At 41.3% G+C, this 15,778-nt stretch overlaps 4 protein-coding genes across 7 annotated transcripts; 1 reads left to right on the top strand and 3 right to left on the bottom strand.

Moving 5' to 3' along the window:
* Positions 1-124: 124 nt before the first annotated feature.
* On the bottom strand, positions 125-5,444 carry Hexo1 (beta-hexosaminidase 1). Its single transcript, XM_011143119.2, has 6 exons — positions 5,238-5,444; positions 3,599-4,013; positions 2,400-2,843; positions 1,004-1,515; positions 597-727; positions 125-470 (listed from the first exon to the last, which is right to left on the bottom strand). The coding sequence occupies exons 1-6, from the start codon at positions 5,405-5,407 to the stop codon at positions 238-240; spliced, it is 1,905 nt and encodes a 634-aa protein (XP_011141421.1). The 5' UTR covers positions 5,408-5,444; the 3' UTR covers positions 125-237.
* Positions 5,445-7,067: 1,623 nt separating this feature from the next.
* MED10 (mediator complex subunit 10) lies at positions 7,068-8,518 on the bottom strand. Its single transcript, XM_011143120.2, has 4 exons — positions 8,417-8,518; positions 7,927-8,068; positions 7,523-7,606; positions 7,068-7,444 (listed from the first exon to the last, which is right to left on the bottom strand). The coding sequence occupies exons 2-4, from the start codon at positions 8,046-8,048 to the stop codon at positions 7,255-7,257; spliced, it is 396 nt and encodes a 131-aa protein (XP_011141422.1). The 5' UTR covers positions 8,049-8,068; positions 8,417-8,518; the 3' UTR covers positions 7,068-7,254.
* Positions 8,519-8,641: 123 nt separating this feature from the next.
* On the top strand, positions 8,642-10,408 carry LOC105184379 (epimerase family protein SDR39U1). Of its 3 annotated transcripts, none has more exons than XM_011143124.3 (7): positions 8,642-8,736; positions 8,855-8,981; positions 9,081-9,187; positions 9,275-9,545; positions 9,618-9,883; positions 9,972-10,085; positions 10,171-10,408. In XM_011143124.3, exons 2-7 carry the CDS (start codon positions 8,957-8,959, stop codon positions 10,273-10,275), a joined length of 888 nt encoding a protein of 295 aa, XP_011141426.1. In that variant the 5' UTR covers positions 8,642-8,736; positions 8,855-8,956; the 3' UTR covers positions 10,276-10,408. The 3 variants fall into 3 exon arrangements, with proteins under 3 accessions (XP_011141426.1, XP_011141427.1, XP_011141428.1); XM_011143125.3 differs by having other exon boundaries at positions 8,659-8,736; positions 8,852-8,981; XM_011143126.3 differs by lacking the exons at positions 8,642-8,736; positions 8,855-8,981 and having other exon boundaries at positions 9,089-9,187; positions 9,285-9,545.
* A 182-nt stretch (positions 10,409-10,590) lies between these two features.
* Positions 10,591-12,568, bottom strand: LOC105184378 (uncharacterized). Of its 2 annotated transcripts, XM_011143122.3 has the most exons (3): positions 12,418-12,568; positions 11,573-11,763; positions 10,591-11,357 (listed from the first exon to the last, which is right to left on the bottom strand). In XM_011143122.3, exons 2-3 carry the CDS (start codon positions 11,667-11,669, stop codon positions 10,627-10,629), a joined length of 828 nt encoding a protein of 275 aa, XP_011141424.1. In that variant the 5' UTR covers positions 11,670-11,763; positions 12,418-12,568; the 3' UTR covers positions 10,591-10,626. The 2 variants fall into 2 exon arrangements, with proteins under 2 accessions (XP_011141424.1, XP_025155918.1); XM_025300133.1 differs by lacking the exon at positions 12,418-12,568 and having other exon boundaries at positions 11,573-11,864.
* Positions 12,569-15,778: the final 3,210 nt, after the last annotated feature.

Raw genomic sequence — 15,778 nt, 5'->3', positions numbered from 1 at the left:
ATTTGCACGATAATTTATAGATATTTGTAGATATTGCGACTTAACAATGTGAAAGTCAGCTTAGCGAGTCACTTCGATTCCTACGAAACAATGATATAAGGAAGATGAAGACAAAACGACGAGATCGAAACATCAGAAACGGTAGTATTTATTATAACGTCAAATGTAAAAAAACAATGTGAGTTTCTGTACAAATGAGACGAATGTAAAATTTTCACAACAGCATTAATTTAAGGTTTATGCATAACACGAGCCTTGATTTTGCAGGCACCATTCGGGTTCCAGGCTATCCGCGTCGATTCCTCTCTCTACGAATCTCTCGCGTTGCCTCAGCATCCTTTGTTCAGCATGATACCATTTGTATGCCGGTTCGGTCCATAATCTTTCAGCCATCGCAGCCGACCTCGGCCACAATCTAGAATCGGTGGATGTGCTGTCCGCTTGCTCGGTCCACAATGCCGCCTCTCCACCTGCGAGAAGAATACGTGACGTGATCGTATCGCAATCACCAAGTAACTATCTATCTACTTCCGTTTGCCCAGTCCGAAAAAAAAATAGCGAAAACAACTGACTTTTCGCTTGAAAAATAGACTTACCTAGAATAAGGTTCTTCTTGTGCCCGTATCCTTGTTTCTTCACTATTTCTAACGGTGAATTGTCGTAAATTTTCTGCCATCCCTTGTACGGCGCACACCAGTTGTTACCTTCACCCACCCAGGCTGAGAATCTATGAGTAAGTAAAAAAATAATTGTTGCTTTGCGCGGAAAAGATCGAATTTATGTTAACGAAATATATTTACATGAATTATTATGATTTATTTGATTCTTAAACAAAAGCTGAAAAAAAAGCTTGTAGCTTGTGTTAGTTGTAGAGATTTTAATATAAAACCTATTTAAATCAAAAAATTTTGTCAGATTGAAAAGTGAAAATATTTGGAAATAAGAGTCGAAGAAATACTGACCGTACTGATACGTTTCATTAATCTATTAATATTTTTCTCACCCGCAATCAAGGTACAGAGCATCGTAGTTCGACATAATGATCTTGAAGTCATTCTGCAGGAGTCTGCCGATGGTCTGGTCGTCACCAGTGGTCCAAATCTGAATGATGTATTTCTTGGGGTCCAAATGCTGAAGATTCTCCTCGTTAGTGAGCCCACTAGTCCAAAGGATAGCCGGGATGTCCTTGCCGCCATTGGCGATTTTTAGTTTCTCCAAAGCCTTCTCCTGGAAATACTCCCACAACATGTAGAAGCTTCCCTCGCTGAGGTCCCATCCCTTCTTCAACATCCAGTCGGTGATGATTTTCGTGGATCGCCAGCAGTTGATGTTCACTTCATCGCCGCCCATGTGGAAGATATCCGGATATTCGAAGTCCTCCATCATATCATGGTAAATACCCTCTAGGACCTCGTACATTCTGTCGCTGGTAGGATTAAGCTGGCCGCACGGTGGCTCCACGCAATAATCCTTCCAGGGCTCGGCTTTGAAGCACACCGTCGCATTATCGCCAACCTGTTTATCAATACGTAGCGTCATGTGTCAATGGCAAAAAATATCAGGAAGAGGAAATCTTAGTCTTTTCCTTCTTGATCAAGTTTTAGTAAAATCTTTCTTCACTGGTATTGGGGTGAGCATCTTAACTTAATTCAAATTATATTTTCTAAACGATTTGATCGTTTAATCTCTTTTCGATGGTTCTTGCAGAGTGTCAATTATCATTTATATTTGATTTCTGCTATTGTATTTCATGATTTTACGCTGTATTAATATATGCATCTCGTTCCACATTGTTGTTGCAAACAGATGGTGTTTGGCAGAATTTATAACGGTACATTTCCCAAGTTTATCTCGTATAACAGCTGTTCACACAATGTTCCTTGATCAATTGATTATGCAAATACAGATGTTAACTTCCAGAGGGACCGATTGCGCCACAATATCGATTACCTAACAAGGCGTGAAATAACAATGAAACAGCAATTTTTGTGCGTTGATGTCGATTTTCGTCAAATACTTCCCCCCCCGCTCAAGTACTTCCGTTCCATGTAGCTTCGCTACATAAGTATAATTTTCTCGTATTGTTAAGAAAATCAAAGCGGCATTTTTACTTTCAATCGAACATCGAAATAAACATCGCTTTTCAACTGAAATCGCACAACAGAATCGAGTTTCATCAAAACGATATTTATCATAACGTCTCAGATAAGCTGCAATTCCATACCGTTATGAGTTTTCAACATCCGATAATTGCGGATGTTCGGTAATAATTGCCTTATCGATTTCGTGATTTTATCAATTTTCGAAATAAAAGAAAATAAACGAATGATACAGCAAACTTGCTATCTCTATCATTACTAATACGCTATTTCGTTCCATGTCACAGCAATGCCACTCACCCATTGCCAACCCTCGCCGACGTGAGCAGGAGCGTCAAACTCCGGCAGGACCCTAACACCGCGGACCAAAGCATAGTCGACGATTTCCTTGATCATCTCGGGCGTGTAGATCTTCGTCGGTGTGTAACTGCCGTACTTCACGAATTTCGGCCACGTTCTACTGACGTAGGGGAAGCTGTGGGAGTCGGTGATGTGCCAGTGGAAGGTGTTCAGCTTGGACATGGCCATGCCTTCGATCGTCCGCAAGATCGTCTCCTTGTCCACGTAGTTTCGGCTGGTGTCCAAAAGGATCCCGCGATAAGGATACTTCGGGCCATCCACGATGTACACGTCATTGGCGATTTGCAGCTTGTTGCGCAGGTCGTCGAAGACGACCAATTGGCTCAGGGTCTCCATGGCGTGACGAGCGCCGAAATATGTCTTCGCCATGATGTGCGCTTCCACCTGGACATGAATTAGTAACATACTGTCTTCTTCGGCGAATATAATAATTCGGCGAAGAAAGTCGAAAACGTGCGACGTACGACCAACGCGATCGAGCCGCTGCAAACTTAAACGAACTTAATTTCTCTTAACAGCGTGTCATTGACAAATTAAAAGGATCACGGTCGCTCTCGCGGTCGCGGAGTCTAACGCGCCCGAACAGGCAACCGTGACCTAACAGTGAATCACGTTACATTGTATCACACACATGCATGCGCAGCTATATCCGCCCTGAACTCGCGGAATAGCAGAAAACTCGTTTGCGGACTTCGGATATTCATGTCACTAACGGCAACTACGAAAATAATAGTGACGCGTTTGAAATAAGGCGGAATCGTTGATACTTGGCGTATAATGACGGCTTACACGCGTCACACAGCGGTGCGGTCTGCAGTTCTTCCGTTTCGTCCTGACGCGCGGTGGCTCTTGGCCGGACAGTCGAGCCGTAAAGTTCAACGTACGTTAGTTTTTAGCATCCCCGTTCACCTCATTTCTCTTAGTCGGATAAAAAGCGCAGTGCGGCCGGTTTGATTTCCCACGTTCGCGTAATTTGAATACACGAAAACAGATAAATTACCTACGAACAACCGGACGACCCGCGAAGACACATCGTCGTCGGCGATTCGGCCGCGAGCAAAAGGCCCAAGACAAATTGACCGAACGTCGTGCTCTTTTTTACTTTCAGCCTCCGCTAACCCGACGCCCCGGCTGCTTACCTGTCCGTTGGCCTGAGCCACTCGGAGAGTGTAGCTCTCATCCGTCTCCAAGGTCAACTTGACGTCGTCGGTCGGAAGACCTTCGGGTGCGACGTGGATCAGCAAACCGACGCCGCCGCTTTTCAACGTCACCGGGCCGGCGAGCTTCTTCGAGCTCTGCTTTAGACGATCTATGTTTTTCTGAAGAAGATCTCCCACCATCGTCTGCTGCGAGATGCCGGTCAGCATGATGTTGTCAGCATTCAGCTGAGCCACGGTGTTACCGAGGGACAAGTGTCCCGTCGGCTTCGGCCAGAGAGCTCCACCTTGGCCGCATGACAACTGGCAGACGCTGAGAGCGATCGGGTTGCTCGTCTCTTCCGTGATCAACTGCTTCTTGCACAGGCCGCCATCGCACTTGTAGTGCCAAGGGGAGCTGCGAAGAATCCGAAGGAACGCCGAGCTCGTTTGGCAGTTTCGTCGATCGGCATCGAAACGCGAGCCTTATCTAAACTAAGCCGAAGCTCCTCCTCATTATTCGTGTAAAGTTTGTCAAGTTTACTGTTCCATCGAGCGAGACTGCGATCGCGTCGCGTTACTTCGTCGTAACGCGTTGAGCCGCGAATTGAGCGCGGCTGTCGTATCGACAGCCGCGAAAAACGCGCCAGCCGACGCGCGACTTTGAAAAGCGCAAGGAACGATGAAAAACCGATCGATCTTCCGAGTGTCGCTGAACTTCGCAACCGGCCGACGCGGTCTAGTTCTCAATGGATCCACCATCCACCTGTTGCTTTCACCGCGCCAGGCGAATTACCTTTCCATTTAAAACTAACGCTCCCGCCTGCCGTTAGCGGAGCTCGGCGCTATTACTGACCGCCTTTGAACGCGTGTTCAACAATATGCGACTCGCGTTCTCCGTGCGACACGTGCAGCAGCGAAGCCGACGATGGTCGGGGGGATTTCAATGAGGTAACGGAGCCCCGGTGCTCGCACAACAGCAAGCTCAGCAAGCGTATGATACCCCGGTGCTTTGAAATCTCGATAATAGCAAGTGATTTCCACTTTAAGCCGCGACGATCGTTGGGTGCGTTCAGCGGAGAAAACCGCTCGGTGAGCGATTACTGACCAGACTATTGGTCCTTACTGTTAGATCCTTACATTCAGACCAATAACGTCGACGAATTATTCAACAGTTGCTCAACCGTTGAGTGTCGTGAATGCACCCATTGTTTACGTTTAATCGCGCCGATCGACTTTCCCTTCGACAATTCTCCATTCGACAATTCCATTCTCATTCCTGACTTTTACCGATATAGGAATACAGATGTTTTTACGAAAGAGAGAGAGAGAGAGAGAGAGAGAGAGAGAGAGAGAGAGAGAGAGAGAGAGAGAGAGAGAGACACTTCTACGTGATTAGGAGCACAGATAGACAAGCGACAGGATGTTTGATGTTATTTTCTGAAGAAGACAATCGCCGGAGCGTTAGAAAATGATCGTCGAGGTTCTTCGCGGTGCAAGCGCTAGCAGATTAAGGATTTTACATTCTCTCGTCTGTGCCATTGCGTGTGTGTGTGTGTGTGTGTGTGTGTGTGCGTGTTCGACAAATTGAGCCGGGTGAAATTAGAACGATAGCAATCCCCAGTTTTCTCGTGATACTCACGCATACTCCTCGGCCTGATTGGCGCCGTACTGGAGCGCGAGGACGACGATCAGTAGAGTAAGCATGCCGCTTAGAATAATCACCAGAGCTGCTTTCTGCCGAATGCTCGATTGTCGTTCACGGAATGATTTTATCCTTCGCCTGAAGATCGTATTCATGCCGCTTTGCATGGGTAGGGGAAGACTCGAGTGGGGCGGCGAAACCGCCGGCGTCTAACACGTTGTTGAAAATTTATACAAGCGATCTCGCGCGTAGCATCGCTGCGCGACCCGCCGAACCTTGCGAAACAAATTCAACGACGAATTGGACGTTGTAAATTCGACATGAAGTGCGTTCAAGAAGATTCTGTTATCAATATTATTTAGCGCTACAAACTGTTCACGGAAATTGATGGCTATTATGCGCTATTATGTGCTATCATGACGTCACTAGCGTATTACAACGACGCTATACCTTCCGAGTTAGTGCATTTTGATAACGATAGCGTTTGTAAGGCACCTAGAACATTTAGAACGCTGTGAACCGAACATGATTGTCAAACGGTACTCCTATTATATCCTATTTATTGTTTTATTATTCACGTACATGATGAACAATGGCGTTTAAATAAATCTTCTGAATGTCAAAACTGAAATGCTGTTTGAACTACGGAAATGATGCTGTAATGCTAATGTAATGTGATGCTAATGCTATTGCTATTCGTGAAGCTTGCTATCACCATCGCTCTACGAACAGTTTCGCTAGTGTTTGCATTGATAGCGAATTTGCCAATTTCCCGAACGCACGCGTAAAAATAGGATATAACGTTCTATCGAAAGGATATCAATTAAAATTCGATTAAAATTAAAAAAAGAATTTAAAAATAATCTCTCCTAAGAAAGCACTAATGTTTCTCGGTTGCACATGCTTGTATTTAATGAACGAGATCGAAGTTGCCGCGATGTCCAATTTCTTGTACAAAACTTGATCAAATGATCCCTTTTTCTTTTTATTTTCGACCCTAGAAATTTATAATTTTGCATTCGCATACACGCACGAAAGACGCATATAGTCACAAACACCTGTTCGACTCGATAAATTGCCACATTGTATCCGCACAATACCTCAGAATAGCTCGAGAATAAACATCAAATATCCATTCAGCTGTTGCTCGTTAACAAAACATTGCACGCAACGTATCGTCATCGTGTAACTTCGTTCATCATCGATGCATCTTATCATATCGTAATTACGCGACTCTTAATTATTTGCAACACTCCGCTGTGGCAGTCGCAAAAACTGATCACAGAATAACGCGCGCACCTATTTTATTAAAGGTCGCACGAATCGCGCTTAACGTCGGTAAGAATCTGACTTCGATCGATAAAAAGTATATATCATATTTATTGAATACATATTGACGATCTCTCCGATTACTCGATACTTGTAAAAACAGACCGTTATCAAAAATCTAACGGACCTTGCGACTACGTAAAATTGTTTCGTGTGGTTTCTCGAGTTAAAATATTATATATTTTCCAAAGAACCAAATTAACAATTTGAACACGGTACAAAATCGAAGATTATAAACTAATAATTTTTCATCACCTCAAAAACCGCACAAACTGTTCATGATAATCGCATCTTCATACGGATCAATTGATACGCACGAATTCTTTAATATAACTTCGGATTTGCGTCACACGCAATTGTGCCACGAGAATGTTTCAACACTATGCAGCATGACGAAATTTGCGCAAGTGTCGATTCAACTGACGTATGGTCGAGCAAAGAGGGAGTGGGAATGCAAAAATTTCCACATCATTGTACTTTTATATATATAAATTTAATTTATATAAAATATCGCATATTTACACTTACAAAATATATACAAGAACAAAACATACTATTTATGGGCAATATAAATTTTAATAATTATACTAGAGTTACAAAATACCATAACAGAAGTGTTGCAGTTATGTAGCATGTGGCAGTATATGAGAAAAATTATCTGCCTGGTCCTTAAAACTGCATTGTCTTATTCATCTCCGCGAATTGCTCTATACTTGGCTAACTCGTTCGGGAAAACTCGATTCAATTCCACCAGCATGTTGGCTTTGAATTTTCTATAAGCATCTATCTTGCCCTTTACTTGTTCATTCTTTGTTAAAGCCTTTTCTATGCAGTCTTTAGTGTATAATTGAGGATTCCTTCCTTGGTCAATGTAACTGAAACCAAAGTATTTTATAATAGCAATGTAACTCAAAACATTGATTTCAACACAGATAAATCATTGTTTTACTTACTCAAATACTTCCAATGGTACGTGAACATCCTGAACTTGGGACTTTAACTTATCAACTTCCTGTAAGCCACTGACTAGTCCTTGACTAAAAAACAAATACAGCAATTTATAATAATTGAACAGATTGATAAAAGTCTAAAGTACAAGCCTAGGAAATATTTATTATTGATGTAAGATTATATTGATACAAATTTGTATACTTAAAAACACAATATTTCTATAGCTATGATAATCTCTTTAATTATATTCTATTCATTTAAGGTTGAATTTCAAACAAGTATTGAACAATCTTTAGCATAGCATTGTTTAATTAAGGTGAGAAATAATCTATATTTAGGTTAACATGCAAGAATAATGTTTTCAAATGCAAATATATGATTGTATGCATATTGTACGAATACTTACATTTTTTGATTCAACACATTTTGCCCTTGAGGCTGGAAATCGCTCACTATGATACGTATTTGTCGTACATTCTCAATAAAAAGCTCCAATTGAGCTTCCAAGTTCTCCAAAGGTGATGCCATGATTGTTTACCACGCTCTCACTAAAACGTCGATTCAGAACATACGAGCACGATTTCTCTTTTTGTTAAATAATTAACTGTTTTCTATATGTTTAAAAAATTTTCTAATCAACGCCGATTTTATTTCTTGTTAAATAAAGGCAAAAAGCCATCCGACTTGCTGTTCGAACACGCTATCGGAAAATAAAAGAATCGTCTAACCTATTATTAAGTTGTATTGTTTGAAAATAAGATCTTCCAATTACTGTTACGTTGTGAAACACAGAAATAAAATGTCAAATGTTTTAAAACACCTGTTTTAGAATTGCGCTACTTAAAATAAAAAGATTTAACTTATTTGGAAATACTAAAATTGAAAATGAAAAGTACCTCTGTGTCTAATCGTTGAATTGCACTACGACCTCGATCTCTCACAAGAGTCAGTGGTGTCTCGTAGCAGAAATGTCGGAACTACATTTTGAAACAGCAACTGGACCGCTAATGAATTATCAAGCACCATCTATCGACGTCAGAAAAAACCCGAATTACGTTAGGTTCGAATCTGGGTTAAAAAAGGTTTGAGTCTTGGATAATTAAATTTTAGTTCAAAAACCTTTGCTACCTATTTCTGCCGGCAAATTGAGGTCGTAGTACAATCACCGACAAGTTAGACATAATTTTTTATTCGATTCAGTTCGACAATAAATCAGGTGACTTATTATTTTGAAATATTACAATTCAACAATAAATATTTATTATCTGTCGAATAATGCTCGTCTCACGGGCGAATTAAATGGCTTTTGTATTATATATATGTATTTAAAGTAGCACAACTCAACAACGAAGAAAGCAGCAAGCTCTTTACGAATTCCTCCTGAAGATAATTCAGCACATAAATGAAATAAAATTAACGTTTGGAGATTCATAAACATGACTTTGAAACATGTAATAATAGGTAAGCATATTCGTGAATTAATCTCTAGGAAAAATAGTATTAAAGGAAACAAAATTGCATAATATTATGTTATAAACAAGATTGTATAATGTTGTTTAGGTGGTGGCACAGGTTTTATAGGGTCACAGCTGATAAAATCCCTTTCTCTCAAGGGTATCTCTTGCACATGTATCTCTCGAATGCCAGGACCACATAGAATGTCATGGGTAAGTTGTGATGAATAACAAATTTATCTGCTGAGAGTTTTGTTAGCTAAACAACAACAAAAATTGGATTGTATCTGAAATCTATAGAATGATTTAGAACGCTGTGGTCTACCAGAAAATACATCAGCTGTCATCAATCTTGCTGGACAAAACATACTTGATCCTACTCAGAGATGGTCATCAGGTTTCAAACAAAACGTCAAAAACAGCAGAGTGAAAACAACAAAGACTCTAGCCGATGCCATACAGAATACTAAAGCTACAGTCTTCTTGACTATATCTGGAGTTGCTTATTATAAACCAAATGGCAATGTGTATACAGAAGACAACAAGTGCGAGCCATATGATTTCCTATCAAGTATAAAATTTTAGTTTTTGTTCCTACAATATGTATATTTATACTTTTATACCGACTATCTGTTATTTTCAGAACTCTCTCATGATTGGGAAAGTGCTGCACAATTACCAAAAGAGAGTAATATTAGACAAGTCACGATAAGATCTGGAGTTGTGTTGGGAAGAAGCGGTGGTATGATAAAGCAGATATACTTGCCATTCTACCTTGGCCTAGGTGGACCGATAGGTGCTGGGAATCAATACATGCCCTGGATACATATCACAGATTTAGTTAACATGTTTATATTTGCGCTTAAAAACAACAATGTGCAAGGCATATTAAATGGAGTTGCACCTCAAGTAATACGAATGATATTATATTCTATTCTAATGTTATTATTATTAATTTGGCATTATTATTAATATCCATGTTACTTCCTGAAAATAGCTTGTTACAAATGCAGAATTCACAAAAGCATTCGCATCGGCGATATGGAGACCTGCGATCATACCTCTTCCGGATTTTGTTTTGCGAATATTGTTTAGTGAAGAACGAGCGAAAGTTAGTAATATATATTTAACGACCTAATGATTATTAATGATTTATTAAAACGACAATGTAATAACTTGACTCTTCTTCATTTTAGATCATGTTGGAAGGGCAGAAAGTTGAACCAAAGCGTGTGAAAGAGTTGGGTTTTCAGTATCAATATCCTGATATTCAAAGTGCCTGCAAACAACTCGTTCAGTAATTAAATTCCACACTTTACATAAAGCTGTGTCTGATAGAAATCGATAGATCCGCGTAGCTCAATTAATTTTAAAATTATTTAAAATGTAATATATACTATTTAAATTATAAGTAGCGTGCAATGAAGCACGAACTTTAAGTCTCATAATAGGAATATTACGTAAGGAATGTTACATTATTTAATTATTAAATATTAGCAATTATATTTAAAAATTATTTGTCACAAGGCAAACCAAAACGGATAAGACTTTGTTATACAAATTTATTTCTAGCGCGCAATCAAATCCAATTACAAGCGTTGATTACAATCACAGGTATTAATGAGAAGACCACAAATACATACAATATTTAATTAATCACGTTCATAGTTAAGCCTCGACAAGTTACAAAATGAGGGAACAGCACAAGTATTTCTCGTATACTCGACGCAATCATGACGCATCGAATTCTCCGTGTAAGGACCTCTTCTCAGGTTCATCGACTGATAATTGTTCAGTTGTATGCCGCGTAACAAAGTCGGGAAGCTCAGATTTTGTTGTATTCGGTAACAACACGTCTTGCCGCTGCTCAGAACATTATCTGAAACGGTTAAATCATTGGACGTAGGTGGACACGTTCTTGATAACTTTTGCGGTTTCGTATCCTCAGAATCAGAAGTGAGCAGCAGCCGATTAGAAGGGTCGATTAAAGAATGATCGAGGTAGTTGAGTCTACTCATGTTCAAGAAATGATTGATCTCCTTCCGGAGACTTTGTATCTCCTCCCTCGTCAGGCCTTTCATGCTGAGAGTAATGATTCTTCCGTTTTTATGGAGAATAAAGAGGCCTATCTCGCTGGAGACCCCGACATGCCGAATATCAGTGAGTTTCATCGAAGTGAATTCATTGGAACACCCGGAGCATAATTTGTCGCTCCAAGTTGCTCTCTCGACAATTGCTTTGTTTTCCTGCTTGTATAGTATCAAGTCCTCCCATTCTCCGAAACTGTCCAGCCCAAACATAACTACGCCCAGGAGCATGATAATTAAAAAATACAGGTTGCTCGTCAGACGGCTAAATATCACGATGAAAGTTAACGCCGACACTAGAAGAATACACGTGATAAGATATATGTCGGAGATAAGATTTTCATATTCTTAAATTTAAAATTTTTCCGAGACTTAAACTTTTAAAGCGTTTAACTTTTAAAACAACCAAAAGAGATTATATATGTGTATCAATATTTGAATAATTATTGATAATTATTCTATATTGGTTAACTCGTCAATAATGTTAAGTAAGTATTAAGCAGTCTCTTACGGCTGAGGATTAACCAAGCGGTGCATCCCGGTCTTCGTGATATGTGTAATTTATTTTTGTCTAGAACTCTGATTTCAGGTTTTGTTAATAAGATCATATTGTTACAGAAGAAATTTCGATGAGTATTTTAAAGTCGTGCGTGATGAAAAAGATGAGAAAAATTTTGACGCGTCTGTGTCACCGGGAATCAGCTGAAAAAATGCGACATGCGTTTGTTATATCATATGGATCTCATTATGAGCGAAGAAATGTTTAAGTTTCTATTAAGTAAGTTTCTATTAAGTTTTTTGAAAAAATTGACGCAAGGATTTATGCAAATTAAAAATATATAAATTATATAATTTCGAATCATTAACATGAAGTTATGTTTGAAATGTGTTTTGTCTAAAACTATCATGTTTGTTGAATTGACGTTTTTTTATATGATAATCAAAAATTTCTGCTTAATTCAATAATTTTGATTTTACGTGCGTGGCCTTAGGAAAAATTACTTTAAATTTTCAAATTAACTTAAAATTACCTATAGTTAACTGTAAGTAATTTATAGTTAACTATAAGTAACTTTAAGTTAATTTGAACATCTTAAAGTAATTTTTCCTAAGGGTGGAATATCGTATATATATATATATATATATATATATATATATATATATATATCAATAATATCATATATTTACTATATCTGTTGCAAAACCTATCGAGAAATATTTTTTAAGAACGAAAATAGAATAATTAACACAGTATGATGTTAACATCATAATACTTTAATTTGCAATTACCGCGTTTGTATTTTGTTTTTACGAAAAAAAACGCGAGATGTCGCAACAAGTAGCAATTCGACGCACCAATTATGACTTTTTCCGCAGAGAGACGTAAGATGTCGCCATATGCGCTTTAGCTATCTGCAGCAAGAATAACGGAAGAAGACGCGATCCACGACACTTCGGCGGGTAGTAATTAACTTCTCCAGGCGAAATAATTGCGACAAGCACGTAAGCACACTGTACAATTGTATCTGTCGAAAGAAACATTACGATTAAGCTGTAACAAAGATACACAGTATGGCGAACGATCTCGATTTGTGTCTTACAATATTCAAACAAGAAATCAATCAATAATGGCGCCTACGCATCGCGATTCATATATAACCCTCGGAGAGGACAATTCTATGAAAAAATTAAGAATTTTACGAAAAGACATGTTGTGCAAACAAGATCGATCCTCGAGTAAACGCGCATATTCGGTATTCCGTTCTACCACTCGCGAAATTCGCGATTCGACCGATCACTCACGTGATCGCATGAGTTAACGCTACGTTATTATGAGACGAATTATGAGCTAACCAATGAAGGACAACGGTTATTTCAAAAACTCGCGTAGGCACGTTCCGACGAAAATACGGTACGCGTAATTAACGCTGCGCGTGTTCCTCTTCGAAGCGCAACCGCTCGAGGATTAATTCTCGTTTTTGCAAAACTCATAAGAAGCCCGCAGAGCCTTAATAGCAGATTCACATCGCGATTTCTCGCAAAAATGCGGATGACGAGTCGTCGAAGGTCGTGAGACCGCATCGAGCAGAAATTGCGCTTCGCGAGACCGTTATCGTTCGCTCGTGAGAAAAATGACCACTGATAAGAACACACGTGTTCAAAAGACGAAACGATTGTGGCCCCATAATTATCAACACGTTTTCAGACGTATACAGACACACATACACGCACACACATACACACACACACACACACGCCTTGAGCGTACCCATACGGTAGCACTTAACGAGCATTCTTTAGCGAGTTGAATTTTCAATAATACCGTTTGCGGTTCTCGCTTTGCCGAGTATCGCGAGAACGATCTATTTAATTGCCAATCGTAGCCTCGCGATAAAATATCGCAGCGGATATGTTTCACTCCGCGGACTTAGAATCGATTTAACAAGCGAGACTTGTGGCGATTAAATTGTGGCGTTCTAATGAGGGGAAGAAATCGTTAAATTAAGAAATAGAAAAGTTAGCTTATTATATATATATTTTTTCTTTTTTTGGTAATTTTGTAAATGAGACTATATATTGACATATTATAATAGCGAAAAAATCTCATTGGCGGAATTGATCTCTCTCGTGAGATCTGCTTATGCATGTATCCTCGTAAACACGCGAACTTATCGACATAAGTGCGAAATAAGTGCGATACTTCGCATCGAGGTGTTATCAGCGAGATTCGCGACCGATTAATCGTCGGATCGGCGCGACCGATTCGGTTCCTTTTATTGTCTCGACGCATCGCTATCACATATATCACATAGGGAAGTCTCACAAGTGTAAGACTCTGTTACGGAAAAAATTCAGTCTCGAAACCAAAAATGTAACAATATTATTATCCTTTTTTTTTTCTTTCTTAGCACAGTGTTGAAACCTCGGGAGTCTCGCGAGAGCGACCGCGCGGAAAGAACAACCCCGTTACCGAACTCCCAGCTGAATTTTCTATTTCGGCTGGGAAGAACAGAGATTAAAACGGGAACTCAGTTGCGGGAACGAAAAGATTGCCGCAAGAGGCTTCCGCTCGGTCAATTATTCTCATATGATCTCAATCGGGTTTCAAGCGCTTCGACGATCGTAACAACGATATCGTTTCTTATCGCAATACTTTTTCCCTGGCTCAGTAATCAGTCGCACAAGATGAGATGATCTCGCCCCGCGTGGAAAACAAAGAAACAGACATCGCTTGTTTTTCCTTCCCGAGGCGCGGATCTTTCCGTTTGACTTTCTCCCCCGAGCACCGCACTCGCTGAGGAAGGAAAGGAAAAGGAAAAAAGAACGGGAACTCGAGCTTTCACGAAACCGCGCGTATCTTGTCACGAAGTTAGGCGCGCTGTTGTTCGGCGCAAAGCCACTTCTCGCGACGAGCGACGAAACCGTGCCGCGCGGCGCGGCGCGCGCTCGCCGCGTGGATATTTAAAACGCAAAGTGTCTCGTTCTCGGCATAAGTGCCGCATCACGGCATCCGACATCTACGAGCCATTTGCGCCGCCGCTTTCACACGTGTCCCGTCGCACACGTGTCGCGCAGATCGCCGATCGGCTCGCACCGTATCAATCGTGAACCGCCTGCGGTATCGCGAAATGTTTACCTCGCGTCGGTGCGCGCGAGTATGATACACCAGGTGTGTTGATTTGCGTCCGCGATTAAAATATCACGCGCGGCGGAGTTCGCGAGTACGCGCGCATATCGCATCGGTCGGTCGGCCTGATGTTTTAATCGGCTGCACGAATCTCGCTAGAGCGAGAGAGAGAGAGAGAGAGCACAGCCGTTATCTGTTAAGTACGCGACAATCCCGAGCGCGGTGTAATAAATTAAAGCTCGCTCTCGTACGAAACCGCATATCATCGCCTACGTTTTTCCGTTTCGCCTTGTAAGTCCCGACTAGCCGCTCACGTCACGGACGATTAATCCCCGCCGCTTTTTACGTCCCACGGTATAATTTTCACGCGTACCGCGTCGCGAGAAAAAGGATTCCACTTCTCTCCCAGCGCGAACTCGAGAGATATCTCCGGCGAGAGCGCGCGCGGGAACGTTATTCCCGCGTTAACTCCTGATCGTATTACGCGGCTGCACGAATAACTGGATCTCGAAATTAAATTTTACCTCCTGCGCGCGAGAGATCTACGATCTCCTACGCTCGCGGTGTGAAGCGGGATGAAGCCGCGCGAGGCAGCGCCGCGAATCGTGAAACGGTAATTATTTTCGGACAACGTGACTCCCGCGAATCGTCGTCGTGGCGTTTTGTCATCGAGAGAGGCCGCTTCGTCGTCGTCGACGACGACGGCAACGAGAAGGATAAAGTCGTAAGCATGACAGGAATCGGCGGCGGCGACGGCGGCGCTACCGCGAGCGAGCGTGTAAATTCGCTGTTTAACGAACGCGATAAAGTGGAAGGGCTCGGCGATTTGCATAACGACCTCGCTTTAAAATCACGGTCGACGTGGCGGCGATTCTTATAAATATCTCCGGCGCGCGCGCGCGAAAAGGTCAAACGTGCAGCGCGGTGCCGCGCGAGAGCTCGCACGGGAGGAACGACGGGCGAGGACTCGCGGCCGCGCTCAGACAATAGGGACAGAAGTGGAAAGTGAAGGTATTCGGCTGCGCTCGCGGGATCATTATGCGCCACCGGGATAAACGCCAAGCGGGGCTTACATCATAATTGCGCGAC

Source organism: Harpegnathos saltator, unplaced genomic scaffold (assembly GCF_003227715.2).
Source record: "Harpegnathos saltator strain DR-91 unplaced genomic scaffold, Hsal_v8.6 scaffold33, whole genome shotgun sequence".
Classification (NCBI taxonomy): Eukaryota; Metazoa; Arthropoda; class Insecta; order Hymenoptera; family Formicidae; genus Harpegnathos; species Harpegnathos saltator.
This window is presented reverse-complemented; position numbering and strand designations above follow the sequence as displayed.